This window comes from Pleurodeles waltl, chromosome 5 (genome assembly GCF_031143425.1).
Source record: "Pleurodeles waltl isolate 20211129_DDA chromosome 5, aPleWal1.hap1.20221129, whole genome shotgun sequence".
NCBI lineage: Eukaryota > Metazoa > Chordata > Amphibia > Caudata > Salamandridae > Pleurodeles > Pleurodeles waltl.
In genome coordinates, this window is record NC_090444.1 from 1,775,399,234 (window position 1) to 1,775,414,406 (window position 15,173).

The 15,173-nt window shown below is 44.0% G+C and overlaps 1 protein-coding gene across 3 annotated transcripts in view; it reads right to left on the reverse strand.

Annotated features, from left to right (window-relative positions):
• The window catches only part of BABAM2 (BRISC and BRCA1 A complex member 2), a 795,977-nt gene that overhangs the window by 251,722 nt on the left and 529,082 nt on the right, over positions 1 to 15,173 (reverse strand). For all 3 annotated transcript variants that reach the window (XM_069236219.1, XM_069236221.1, XM_069236218.1), the window contains exons 8-9: positions 7,462 to 7,561; positions 1,305 to 1,375 (exon numbers count right to left, since the gene is read on the reverse strand). In XM_069236219.1, coding sequence (XP_069092320.1) covers positions 1,305 to 1,375; positions 7,462 to 7,561 — 171 coding nt within the window. The remainder of the gene's footprint in view (positions 1 to 1,304; positions 1,376 to 7,461; positions 7,562 to 15,173) is intronic.

The following is a 15,173-nucleotide window of genomic DNA, read 5'->3' on the forward strand; positions in this document are numbered from 1 at the left end:
CCCATGATTCGGTGTGGTGGTGTTCTGGTGACGGGGAGCTGGCGGCGGAGCAGCCCCCATGGATCCCGTTCCCTCCCGGAGGATCACCGGACAAGGTAAGGTGATCGTCCGTTAGGGGAGAGGGGTGGGGGGGTGTTGGGTGTGTGCGTGTGAGTGTGTAGAGGGGGTGTGTGAGTGCGTGTATGCATGCAGGGGTGTGGTGTGTGTATGGGAAATGTGTATGTATGTGTGTGTGTATGTCTGTGTGCATGTGTGCGTGTATGTGTAGTACTTGTATGAGCGTGCGTGTAGGGGGTGTGTGTGTGTCAATGTTTTTGGTGGGGTGGGGAGGGGGGTCCTGCCACCTTTGGGGGATGGTAGGGGGGTCGTGGGGTTGGGGGGAGGACTCTGTGGAGGGGAGTGGGGGAGACCCCTATCAGTGCCAGGGAACAAAGTCCCTGGCACTGATCGTGCCTACTGCCATGGATTTCGTAGCATACAGTACCCCATGAAATCCATGGCGGTATGCGGGGTCGTGATACCACTGGCGGTCTAGTGATGGCCGCCGGGCTGGAGACCGAACTCTCCAGCCCAGCAGTCGTTACCACCCTGGCGGTCAGAGTGTAGAAGTGGCGGTTTGGCATGGTGGTAACCGCCATGCTTGTAATTTCATTTTTTTTTTTTTTACAGCTGGCCTGTTTGCGGTATTACCGCCACCTCTACACCGACCGCCAGGGTCATAATGAGGGCCTAAGTAATACATAAAGTAGAATCAGCTTCAAGGTAGCCTTCTTCATGACTCCACACACACTCAAAGACATCTCCGTCTGGCCTGGGCAAGACCTAGTCAAGGCCCAGAAACAACCAACCTTTTACTCTTTCCATCATCGGCAGCCTGAACTCTTTACCCTCAAGCCTTCCGACTCTGACGTCACTATGGATCTTCCAAAAATAATGTTTTCTCTTCTGCAAACCCCTGTGTCTGATGCTACTCTTGGACATTCCTCTCCCCCACTCACATCTTTCTTTTCTAGCTGTTTATTGGAAGGGATGCTTCCGCTGGTATGTTGTTTATGCATACTTGATATTAAAGCACTCTTTTAACCTAGGTCTGAAGTGCTACTTAGATTGAATATACTAATTCTTTGATTGTGGATACTTTAACAGACACGGAAGTAAATAGGTACAATCCCAGACTTATTACGATTTATATTGTAAATCATTCTGTGAAACTACTATTTTTGCCCCTACATTGGCATCTGGAGAAGTGGTGAAACCACGTGTACAGGTGCCAAGAATGAAACCATAGAATGATAGTTACTCACGTTCCAAAGTGACTCAGGAAGGCTGCAATGTACTCTCTTCTCTTGTGGTATCCCTGGATTATGTATTGCACCTGAAAAATATAAGAAAAACACAAGGACCTTCAGACCATCCTCAAAACAGACCAATTGTGTCTTCTTGTGCAACCGCTCCTCATGTCTCACCTTGGTACTAAGACTTCTCACTCTATTACCATGTGACTCGGGTACCGAATCTAACAACATTTTGAAGATATAGTAATAAGCAAAACATCAGTACTGAGGGCTACTTAAAAACCTAGGGGAAACCATCTTTGCTGCTCTAGCTTCTCTGTCAGAGCGCACTTCTTGTGAAGTACCATTCTCCTGCAAAGAATGTATTCCCGGGCCAGAGTGTGTTGGGTTGGCCAGATGACTATCGCCCCAGCTCGCCCCATGTAATCATCTGCACCAGGTACTACTTATTTTGTTTCTTCAAGCTTTTCTCAAGGATCGAGTGCCTTTTCCTTGCTTAGTTCATTTAACTCAATCACATTCCAAGATTTGTTAGGTTTTCTAGCCAAGCACATTACTCCATGTGTCTTCCTGCCAGGATTTATTAATCTCGGTAGGTACGATCTGTCTCGCATTTTCTCATCCATACCTGGTCACAAGCATCCCAGTTTCTTTCACCTTGTACTTTCTTTTGCAGACTCTCTTCCCCTCATCTTCTTCTTCATCGTCTTTCAGTGCTTCTTTTTTCAGTCATTTCTTTGTACTTTTTGTTAAATTTGTAAAATACCCAGAGTGAAATGTCCCATGGTTGTGGAGACTTGGCTCTTTCCTTCTTCACAGGTGTTGAATTCAGGTTTCCACTTCAGGCTCTGACCAGATCCTGCGTGTTATTTCATGAGAGTAACATGGTAGGTTCTCTCATCACTACCATCACTGGGTATATGCTGCTCTTAGGTTTAGGTTGGTGACTATGGAAGTGATTTTATTCACTAGTGTTAATATTGTTACATCTGAACCTATGTGCGGATTGTCTTCTCTGACTGGTTTAAATAGAGGGCTACAAATACTACCAGATATATATGCTGAGCTTGCATTCTGCACAGCTCTTTGATTCTGGAAAATTAGGGCGAGATTTTCTCAAACCTGGATCCATTGTTTCAGTGTATCCAAATGAGTTGATTTGCTCCTACCTAGGAGCTGTGCATGGCCTATTTTCCTCAAGGAAATTATTGCCTGTGTGAACATCAGGCTGGAGTGTGTGGGTAACTTTTTTGAAGGTTTAGAGTTTAGACTCTGAAGCCCTGGTGATGGGGTAAGCTTCAGCTTAGGATTAGGATTGTAAATTTTTCTTAATGCTGTACTTAGATTTAGCACTATAGTTCTTTTCCCAGTTTGGAGCCTTGATGTAAGGGCATGAATTTATCGTGCTGGGCTTTACTTTGTTTCTCCTCATCCTCTGAAATTCATGGGGTTGACTCTCACTTCAGTAACTATTGCTGCTGCTTTCAGCTGTCTACTATTGTTGTATAGCTATTTTAGCCATGTTTTAGACACATTGGTTTTAAGCTAACTAGGCCTGCCGCTGTGCACTGTAACCCTGTTACATTTTATTCAGCATTGCTTTATTTTTCTAGCAATAGAAATATTTGCAGTGCTGTTTTATTTTCTTTATCTCATTGTACTTTCGCCTAGGAAAAGCATCACATTCTTAGTAGGACACTTATTTCACTTTGTGTTTTCTCCATGGCTGCAGTCAGATAGGGTTGCTGACATACGTGGTATGCTGTGTCTCCAATATTCACAGAAAACACACACTCATACATGGGGACCTTTTCTTAGAATGTCAACTGTTTTATTGTAAAAACAGCCCTTTGTCCTAGACACGGTAGAGGGAGATTCCAGCCAGATGACCACAACTGTATGCTGGTTGCTGATTGCTTCGATACAGCTACTTGCCTAACCGGCCGGACCCCTGTTCCACATGGGGATGGAGTCTCTCTAGACTACAGGCTTCTTACCCCAGGTATGAGGGGTGGTGTACCCCCAGGTGCTCAGACATAGTGTAGCGAGTAGAAATATATGCATCACTCCTGGTGACAGTATGGTAGGATTATTCTTGTGTTTTACCCTGTTAGTTACCTGTGTGCTTTTATTGTGTTTCATCATCATAGTTATTGTAATACACGCCCTTTTATCTAAGATGCAGTTACTTCAACAAGTCCTTAATGAACTATACTTTGCTTCTGTCGCCTTTACCTGCATGAGACTTTTGGTAACTGAGAGAAAGGGATGGGATCTGATCGACCACGATTCCCCTGAAGAGTCACCTTGTCATGCGCCCGGTTCACAATCATCTCGGGTTGAGATGCGGCGCTGCTAGTTAGCCGGAGAACCAGGATTTGGGAGACAGGTGTCATGTGGTGTGGAATTCTACTTAGTAGCCACAATCCATGTGATCCTGTTTCCCAAATCCAGTAGCATCATTAGCATAATGAGAACCTATGTGACACTATGTGGTGCTTCTCCGCCATTCTGAGCATGCAATGTCAAATTTACACCACCACATTTCTTCCCTAGTGAGGCTTCCCCTGTGCCGTCGCTCATTATGTGGCTCTAGGTAGAGCTTCCTTCTCTTTTTCCAAAACCACAATTTCACTTCTCAGTCACATTTTCCTCCTGGTGCCATGGAGGTGATCATCATTCTTAATGGATCAATCATGCGGTAAGTGGCATGTCCACTCTTTGATGCCATCGCCTTCTAAAACTGACAATGATATTTCTTGCATATGTTATTTTATCCCATGTATGAAGATCTTTCAAATACTCATTGTGCAATTGTTGGACTGCGGGTGTGTGAAGCCGGCAGTCATACAGTAATGCTGTCACTTGTTGTGTTACATTTTTGTGTTTGTTGATGTATGGAGCTTCTTGGCAGCTGGAGTTGTGCGAGTTATGTAACACTATAGATCTGGGGAGCCTGTAGCGCTATAATGGTCTGTTGTGTGTGCGTGTGATATTTATGGTTAGGCTAGGGCATAGATCCCCCTGAGGGCATTAGTGTTTGAAACTGGTCGGTTTGAGAGTGCAATGCTTGAGAGACATGTAAGACTACAGATGTTGGGAAACTTGCAGTGGTGCAGATGTTCACGTGTTTCTCTTTTAGAGTTAGGCTATGGGGGCCCTGGTCTGATGCATGTGTTCCAAGTTAAGTGTGCGCTAACAGTGTTCACTTTGAGTTGGGTGCACCATTGTAAGCTGGTGTATGGGCTGTTCTGTGTGATAGAGTGAGTTCTGTTAGAACAGATTTCTTGGACGCATTTGTGAAGCTGGGATTTTGGTGAATGAGATGTAATGAATGGACTGTGTCTTTCTTTGGCTGAGGAACCTATTATATTGTAAAAAGGGAGGTGTGTGTCAGGTTAAGTTTAAGTTTGTTTTATGTGTGTATAGAGTGTACGTGAGAAGTAAAGCGTTTTACATTGTTTTAAAGGTGAGTGTTCAGCTTCTGTCTCATGAGTCATTTACAGTGCGTATTAAAGGGGCTGAGCTTACATTAACACTAAGCTCCTGATGGGGCTTTTACTTATGCACAATATTTAAGGTTGTACCTGACCTTAAACAGTTAAATAAAGTTAAGGAACTGAACCTCTCACCCTGCGGCCAGTGAACACTAAATGTTCTTTACTGCCTGGGGCCAGTGATGTTTGTTACTGCCTGGGGCCACTAAAGACATTACTGCTAGAGCCCAGATATGCTCATTACTGCTGTGGCCACTGGGGTCCATTGCTCCAGGGTCAAGCATGCACCTTAATGCTGGGGCCATTGAGGCCATCTGTGACTGTGGCTAAGGACCCAGTAATGCTCGTGGCCACTGAGGCTCAGTAGTTCCTGGACGTCTGTGTGCATGTGGGCCTGTGTGTCTTCTGGGTATCTACAGCGGTGCTGGTCTGTGTGCGCGCCTCTATCTGTGAGTATATTGCTATCTGCATATGTGAATGAAAGTATGAGTGATGTCAGTGCGTATGGGCATTTATTTTGTATCTGTAAGTATGTACTTTCTAAGTGCCAATGCTTGTTCCTTGTTTTGTTGCTGATGTGGTCATTTCTACACCTACTATTCTTTTCTTCTCACTTTCCTCCCAAGGCATTACCTTACTTGCCGTGTCCTTGGCAGCCTTTCTTAAGCGCGACCAATCGAGTTCACGAAGCCGCGCCTACGCTGATCGAAGCGAGAGGACCCATGTACCACAAACTAAAAATGTTCGATAAATCCCCTGTTTTCTTTTTATCATTATTTAATTTTATCCTTTCGATTTTTTAACGTTGGATCCCTTACAATTAAGGAATTGCTGTAAGTATTTTGGGGCATGAATATACTTTTAAAAAACCCTATTCAGCATTTCAGTCAGATGTCTTGTAATTTTTATCAGTCCCTTGGGGAATAAGTGTTACAACAAAATTTGAGAATTTATCGGTGTAGCCATTAGTCAACCAAAGGTTTGCCAAGTAGGCGTTCTGCCGTCTTGTATTTGGTCAAGGCTGCATAGCCATGGGCATGAATGCGCATGACGTCCAGCTACCTTCTGCCGAGTCCAATGCAAGGTTTCCCTGAGAGGCTGGCTGGCATCTGACGTGGCACACTTCTGCAGGAAGGCAAGAGGCATCCAGTAAGAACACCCTAGCTGACCCACCAGCAATGCCAAGAGACATGATCTCAGCCCCTGGTGAGGAGGAAGACCATCTCAAGGATCTGAGGACTAGGCCTCTACCACGGAAAGCAAGGCTGCACTTGCGAATGGCATATCAGGTCAGCCAAGCATACATTTTCAGAAATTCCTCCATGTTCTACCAGTCCAAAAGGGAATTCGGCTTTATTTGTTTGGGCACGAGCACCGTAAGTTTCTTTGGCCTGTCCCAGCTTGCACTAAGTTATCGAAAACAACCTGTTCACAGCCCATGCTGAAGTCATGCAATCTCCCTTCCCAAAACAAAGATCTCCTATTTATAGCGCTTGGCAGGTGCCCATCCGCGGCCCTGATTTGGGAGAGGCCCCTGCGTGGGCTTAGAAAAGCTACTTTAGGACGAAGATGACAGCTGAGCCTGGATAAATGTTGCTAACACGCCAGAGTACAGAAAAAAAGCAGCCTCGTGTGTTTAAGCATTTTAACAGCAGTCAGTACTTTAAAAAAAAAAATCTTTCTCGAAAGCCGCTAGGAAAACAAATCCCTTGATGACAGAGTTCAATGTAATTATGGAACATTTGAGGGCATCTCTGAAAGCTCTGTTTATATTCACAATCTAAACTCAAAGAACAAAATGTAATTAAAAGAGGCTCGAAAGAGGCCGCGTAGAAGATGTGCGCAGCATACTGAGAAATGGAAAGAAAAAAAGCATTTACATTTGTGGTTCGCGGGAGAAGGCCACGTTTTCCCTTCTTGCGATGCCGATTCTCGTCTTGGAATTGTAAAACGTGCATCAGAACATGCCATGTAGGCTGAAACAGACCTGGCAATGCCCTCTGCGATTGTCCATGCAGGGTGATCTGTGGAGTGTATGGGCGTCGATTCACCGAAATGTCATGGCTAGCGGAAGTGACATCATACACCCTTTGACCTTAAAGATGTCACGGGAAGTGATGTCACATGACCTTAACCCTCATGACATCACAATAAATGAACTCATTCTCATCCTGACTCACTCGTTTGCACTCTCTGGCTCACTATTACTCTCACTCACACACACAATCCCACATAAAAACATATATGCTCACATGTAAACGTGCTCTATCACCCAAACTCTCTCATCCACATGCACTCACATAACAGATATTGACAAGTATTTTAATTTACTTATCTTAGATGCCTGTGAAGGCTCCCTTCCAGCTCCTGCTCGTCCACTTTTTTATTGCATTATTAGTGAATGACAGATTAATATCACTGTTAATGTAATAAAAAATTAGCATAAAAGGAGCTGGAGCCTGACTCTGGTAATGCAAGCCACCACTGTGTTTTTGGCACTAACTGTTCCACCTCTGAGGCCAGGGGTCACAAAGGCAGTGTCAGGGGTCGCAGCTGCAACCGCGACCTCTAAATGAGATCCATGGTGGTATCTCCCACTTACGCGCCTGGATACCTTCCTGGGTGATTAGCACGCTATGCAAATCTACGTAGCACACCACAGCACTCACCTTGTTGGTTAGCAGTTGGCACACTTGGGGGACGTAGTCGATGAGGCATCCCCCGCTGGGAATGGTGGGAATATGCAGAGCAGTTGCACCTCCCAGGGCGCTGAAAAACATTTACACCCCAGTCAAACGATGACACTGGACAATGCTTATGTTTTAGGTACTCCCTACTTTGTATAGAAGAAAAGGCACCACAAGCCCACAGTGTTAATAATGGATACGTAACAAGGTTATGAAATCCCCGCTTTATGTCTGGTTTGTATTGCCTATTTGTGTGTTTTGTTATGATTTTGTGAATTTAGCAGGTGACTTTGGAAAATGTAAATTATAAAACAGGGATATGTTAAAAACAAATATCTCAACAAGAAGCGGTCTTATAATAAACAACTTCATTAGCTCAATTGGTAGCAGCTGATTTTCATTAGTTATTCATTGACATTGTCAAGAAAAAAGTTACTTACCTGTAACTATTAGTCTGTGAGCCTTCTGGTCTATAAGGGTCAATACTGTTCGAAGATACTTTGGTACAAGTTAATAATAGGACCAGCAGCAATTGCAAAGTGCTTTGAACACGTGCTTGGCTACAGGTAGGCAGTGCAGGTGTGCAAGTGATGGGAATAGAGGAGAGTGTAGGTGGATTGAAGACGAGATGGGCTGCTACGTTCCGGATCAATAGACGATGTTAGAGAAGGTCGTCAGGGAAGCCAACATACAACACTCCACAGTAGTCCATGTGTGAAAAATGTCCATTGTGTGCACTGTCTGTGGGATGAAAAGGAGGATTTTGAGCAGAATGTGAAGAAGGAGGAAATACACGGAAGATAGTTTATTGACGCGTTCCTTGAAGCAGAGGGTGCAGGTAAAGATGATACCAAGGGTCAGAGCAGAAAGACATTAGCACCTCTTGGCAGAGGGTGACTTTCCGAAAGTCCTCATGTGTTTTGTTGTATGACTGCGCATGGTGTGCCGTGGAAATACCTCTAATAATACTTCATGGATTATGAAGCAGCCAACATATTTCTAGGCCATTACTCTCTCTGTCCTGTCCCTTGAGTCTTTGATGGTCTTTGATACAGTCACAGTTTCAGTATGGAAACCCCTCTAGCCAGGGCATCCTCTGTATACAATGAGGATTCTTGATCTTGTGCAGAATGCAGATGTTCCAATTCTGTGGATTTTATAACAGAAAGCCTAACTAGGGTGCAAAAGAGTGCAGCAAAGTGGAAAGATCCAAGAACATGTACGAGGAGGCAATGAGGACCGATACAGGATTGAGGACATCAGCATTAGCGTGGTGAGGATATTGAAAGCCTCTGTGTTACTGGGCGCAAGGGTACACAGACATTTCTAGGTTTGTTATCGGTGACAGATATCTTTAGTCCTCTTCAGAACTGCGGGTGTAAAGGGGAGAGCTTGCTCAGGATTACAGCTAAAAATAATAGACTTCAAAAAACATATTTAGAAAAAACATAGTCTCATTTAAGATGCGGGAGATGAACGGCCAGACTGCCACATCAGTGGAGACCTCCACACCGCCAGTCAAGGACCCCGCACCTTGTTTAGAGTTCTCTGCCTGACTTGTGGGATCTTTATACTTAAACTTCAGCCGTTGGTGCAGCAGACGGACTTTTGGCGGAGCAGAATACTGTGAGGGTGCCATGTTTTTCTTTGGACAGCGGAGGTTTTTCTGTTTTTTGCCCACAAGTAATCAAAGTTGGAGTGAGTTTCTGAAAAGAAGTACATTAATCATCACAACAGACACTGCTTCCTTTCCCTACCTGAGCTGGTTTAAGCTTAAAGTAGTTGCTTGACATCTAGACTCGAATGAAGGGCAGTCTTTGAGTAGACTGATGTTTTTAACAGTGGACACCTTCCCTGTCTTGTTTTATGATTGTATTGATGACTCTTGAATCTGGGGATGGGCAAGAGGAACCAGAGTAGTTCATGTTGAAGTTGAACATCATGAGGGAACAAATCCGCTCACTTCAGAAATATCACCGCAACTCTTTCCAATTTATCTGTGTTGGCTTCCTGTATAGGTTCCAGTATAAAAGTTTCTACAGGACACCGGGTCTTGATGTTTATAGGTTCATATGAAGAGCGTCAGTGCCTGTTTGCCTAATCTGACCACTGATTTTACATTCTAATCCATTCCCCGGCGCTGCCTGTTGTGTGTGGAATGTCCCCCCTTCTACACTCAAGTACTGTCCTGGTACACCCATATAATAAGTCTATGATTCTGAAAACAGATCTAAGCATGGGTGAACTATGAACCACAAACCATAAATAAAGCACTTTCCATCATATGCGACCATGCTTTTTTAGTGAAACAGATCTAAGCATGGGTGAACTATGAACCACAAACCATAAATAAAGCACTTTCCATCATATGCGACCATGCTTTTTTAGTGAATTCTTTACACAAATAATCATAAGACTTGCCATGATACTTTAGTTTCCTTCATCAAATTGTCAGTTTTAGGAACCAAATCTGTGTGGCTGTTTCATAGGTAATTCATGTTTGAATCCATCAGAATTGCTGGAGCTGAAAATGTGCAGTTGCTCCTGGGCTAATTCAGAGCTGAGTGGGCACAGACCATTAAGAGGACTTACAATCACCCATCACATGAGGCTGAACGTGGGGCGAGGGAAGGAAACTGACAGCTCTGCAAGAGTTCGTGTCTCATGAATGGTCCTTAGTGTGCACCCTCTGCTCGAACCAATCTCCTCGCCAGGAGGCAAAAAAGCACCAAAACATATGAAGCTAGAAAAGTCCACTAGACAGAAGCCTAAAATGAATGTTTTTAACACAAAGGAAAAAACTAAAAAATAACCCTAGCAACTATTGTGAAGCAAAGTCAACTCGTTCCCTCAGTGTCGTTTCCACACCACTGTTGCCACGTTATGGCTGAGGGGGATAATGATGTCCCAGCGAGGTGTAGAAATAGGCGGTTTATATGGACAAGGGCACTTTATTTGGAGGATTTAGTAAACAGCGTGGTTTTCAGATTGGCTTAAGAGTTGAAGCTCATTGAGGTGAAATCTAATGCAGTAAGAGATCTTCGATGACTCTTGACCCACACACCGCTGCAGAGAGGTAAATACTGCACACGCGCGCTTCAACTGGGTGTCTCGCAGCTTGTACCAATCACAATGAGCTGAGATTTAATTACTACTAAAATTATAGAGTCATTTCTAACCCTACAAGTAGATCCAATACATGTATCTGCAAATACCAAACAGGTATGGAAGCGACCTCTTGTTCTCTGCACATTCCTGTGATGAAACATATACGAGCTCTCAAATTGAATACCGACAACTCAGAATGTATGTCTTCCTATGTATATTTTCAGCGCTATATTTGCGACGTGGCTTCCAACAGAGAAATAATCTTGCGGTCTTCACTATATTTCTACCGCTCTCTCACAGCTCTTTTTTTCCTCAGCAAAATATACATATTTGCAGTAATAAAGGAGATTGACAGTGCTTAATTTGTAAAAGTAAAAAAACAAAACAGTGCCAGCATCCTTCTCAGGAGGCCACTGCAGCTTGCACCTCCCATCGCTCCTGCCAGCGTGCCAATCACAGCACCAACTGAACTGACCACCACACTTCTACAAGTGTGATAAATCAGGCTTTTAATTTATATGAGAAGTGACTAATACATGACACCCCAAGCTATTCCAATAGCTTGGGTGGCATGCATTAGTCATTTTAATGTATGATGAATTATTAACTAACTGTTGTTGTACTCATCACAAAATTAGACAAACAGTGCCACCATGTGGCAGGCTGTCATAAGTGCCAGTGCCGAGCACCAGAAACCACCAGCTCAAATTAAGCACTGGACATTGGACATATCCTTCTAAACATTCAAAATTAGCTACTGACCTGTAGTCTCCAGTGTGTTCCTTTGGGGGACAGGCACAAAATCCTAATGCAATTGTACTTGTCATTAAGACTATATCCAATTCTCTTAAGTGGAGTCTTTTAATTCTGCCTACAGGCTCAAGATAGCACCCTATTTTATATCTTAGATATACTTCTTGCGAGTTTTTTGTTTTCCTCAAGATCTAGAAATCTTATATCTTTGTGTGATGGATCAGAGCGTTTTTTTACACAGTACTCCATCCTCCATGGTCCAGAAAGGAAAGGTGAGTATGTTGCTTCATTGGTAATTGACCCAAAAAATACTAATATTGAGCCTCCAACAAAGAGAGGCTCAAACTCTTTACTCTTGTCACAATTTTGGCAATACCATTTTAACAAAACTTATCTAGTACAGAAAACTGTGTAGCTTGTCTGTAAAGAACGATTTAATGATTTTTTTGACACCTCAGCCAAGTGTTTCATTCAGTAATCTCTTTGTGCATACAACACATGGCATGTATAGTATTTGTGTGGCAGTCACACTATGTTTTGGGCAAATGTGTTATTGAAACAATTATATATTCTAAAACCTTTCTATTTTGAATCTCTCCCAATTCAAAATTGAATTCTCTTGGGGCCACAGATCACAACCTTGGATCTAGAAACTTATTATCACACAACCTTCAACCAGCTTCTGAAACTCACTGGTGTAATATCTAGTGTAACAGAATCATATGCATGCACCCGTTTGGGGTAATTTACGCAGCCAACAGTACAGTCTTGAAGAAAAACAGATAAACAGGACCTCATTAGTCCCATCTTCAAAATCCAAAGGACATAAATGGAACAGTTATAGTGCCAGGATACATCTTTGGCCAACCATTCTGAAAATCTCCTAACATCAGTACCAGTCAAGTCTCACTTCTGGCAGATTCTGAGAACTCCTCTGAACACAGCCCGGGAGACCTTAGTCAGTCACTAACCTTTCCAGTTTTGTCTAAGTTATCAAAGATTTGAAAGGTCCCACATCTTATTTTGGCGTAATTCTTGATTCACTGTTAAAAACTGTGAGAGTTCTGACGGTTTCTCATGGAGGCTCATGCCATCAGCGTCTTCACTAGAAAACTCTGGTCTTGGCCTAATTACCTTCTATCTCTAAAGTTCATGAACATTTTACTTGCGAAGATCTTCTCTGCTGAACTGGCAAACATACAGTGGAATATGTAAATCACAACAGTGAGATGGAGAAGTCACACTTAGCTGAGGCGAACAAGTGTCTTATGTAGTGCCTTCCAGACTACCCTTAAAAATTCATGCCTTTATTCACAAAACGTGTACCAAGGGCAATGTCACAGTAATTAGGTAAAGGGACATCAAAATCTCCTATTAAAACAGAGCAGCAATGTGGACTTAAAATGATCAACCTAGTTATTCTGTGACCATCTTCAGAGGGAGAGCTAACAATGCCGAGAAGATGGTGAACAGAAAATACGGGTTGCAAACAAGAAGCTATCACCACACCTCTACAGAAAACTGAAGGGTGAGACTAAGCTTCCAGAATTACTTTGAAAATGTTCACGATTGAAAAACGCACATAAAAAGAAGCACAGGCAGCAACATGCATAGAGCTCAATGTGGGGCTGACCTCTCCACCAACCAAAGCCTGCTGCATCTGAACAATCCTGTCACATCCAACATCCATTCTGAAGCACATCATCAGTCTTTCAGAAAAAGGAGCACTTCCAAAAGGCAACATCGAGAGATGATTCAGTCTGTAGTGTGGCGCTACACAATCATTTTTACCCCAACACTGAAATATGTCTGAACGTCAGCATCAGTTCTCATTCATAAATTCTCTTTCTAGATTTTTTTCAATAATTTCAGTCATGATTTCTGAATAAAGGAGACACAGCATTGCACCTGCTGGGTTTGTGTGGTACCATGCTCTGGTGGCGATATTAACATTACCCACCATCTTTCTCTAACCAGGACTGTACATGTTTTGTCCCTCTGAACTTATTTGGACTCCCGTTTCGTCTGGAGACTTCAATCACGGCCATTCCCTGTATTTGGTATCCTAAAAGTATTCTAAATACAGACAATCTCTGATTGTGATAAGGTGCAGAGCCACTTGGGCAGATACATTTTGACAGAGAAAGACTAACTGGGATACCATCACCTCCGTCTCGCCCGACGTAGCCTTCATCACCGAAACCTGGCTAAACCCCTCCTTGCCACCACAAAACCCGATGGCTACAAAAGGAGACACCATCAACAAACAGTGGGGGCATCACAATCATCTTCAAAAACACCATCCAATGCATAGCCACAATGATAACCCTCCACCCTGTCATGGAACACCTACATTTTCAGCTGCAAACCGATGCAAAGACAACTGTTAGAGGAACCCTCGTATACAGACCCTCAGTGCCTCGCTGACCTGCGACACCATCTCCAACATCATCACACCGCTAGCAATCGACTCAAACCACTACATCCTACTCGGAGATCCCAACTTCCACATCGACAACCACAATGACACCATCCCCACTACTCTCCTCGAGAACCTGAGCAATTTAAGCCACGCACAACTGGTCACCCCACCCATGCACAAAGCCGGACACACACTCAACCCCATCTTCACCCCCAACGACAGCATCAGATTCAGCCACATCACAGAACTCACCTTGTCTGACCACAGCATCACCAGCACCCAACACACCACCACCAAGATCCAAAAACCTGAATCCTGCACCTGGAACAAAGTTACAGAAACCCAATGGACGCAGGCCCTCAGCACATCTGAAGCTAAAATCTCCTCTAACCTTAACCAGGCCATCATGAAGTTCTCCACCTGGATCACTGCACTGAATGCGTGGACAGAGTCGCCTTGCTGAAAACAGCCAGAACCAATTAAACCTCAGGACCAATCAACTGGTACATCCCAAAGCAAAAAGCCACCACGCGCAGCTGTTACCGACTCGAGAAACAATTGCGTGCCACCAGGAACACTTCTGACAGACCATCTACAAAGCAGCTGTTAGCAACTACCACCAGTAAATCAAGGAAGCCAAGAGAGTGGTCATCATATCCTGCATCAACACAGCAGCCAATCACACCAAAGAACTGTTCAGAATAGTCAAGGAATACTCCAACACAACAGCCACAGAGAACAACATCCACCCTTCTTAGGAACTCTGTAACACCCTCTCAGACTACTTCCACAGCAAGATCGCCACCATGTACAACAACTTCGACCCCAACCCACAATCACTAACCTCAGCACGGTCGACCCCCCCAGCACATATGAACAGAGCAATCCACATTGACACCGCTGACGACTGACTCCACTGAAGCCATCATGTCATCCTTACACTCTGGGGCACCCACCGACCCATGCCACGCCACCTCTTATACCTCGAAACCAATCACATAAGCAGAGAACTCACCAGCATAATCAACACCTCTATAACCTCAGCAGCCTTTCCGGACAAATGGAAACACATGGAAATCAGACCCCACCTAAAGAAGTGCTCATCGACCCCAGAGAACTCAAAAACTACAGTCCCAGCTCCCTTACACCACCAGAGTACTTGAGGAGGCCAAGCAACAGCTCACCAACTACCTGGAAGAAAACAACTTCTGGGACATCTCCCAATCAGGATTCAGTACCACCCACAGCACCAAAACCACCCACATTGCTGCCATAGATGACATCCGAGCACTCCTTGATTGAAGGAAAACCGTTATGCTCATCCTCCTTGACCTATCAGCGGCTTTTGACACCATCTTCCACCACACCCTCATCAACAGGCTCCACAGCATTGGCATACAAGAGGACCCCC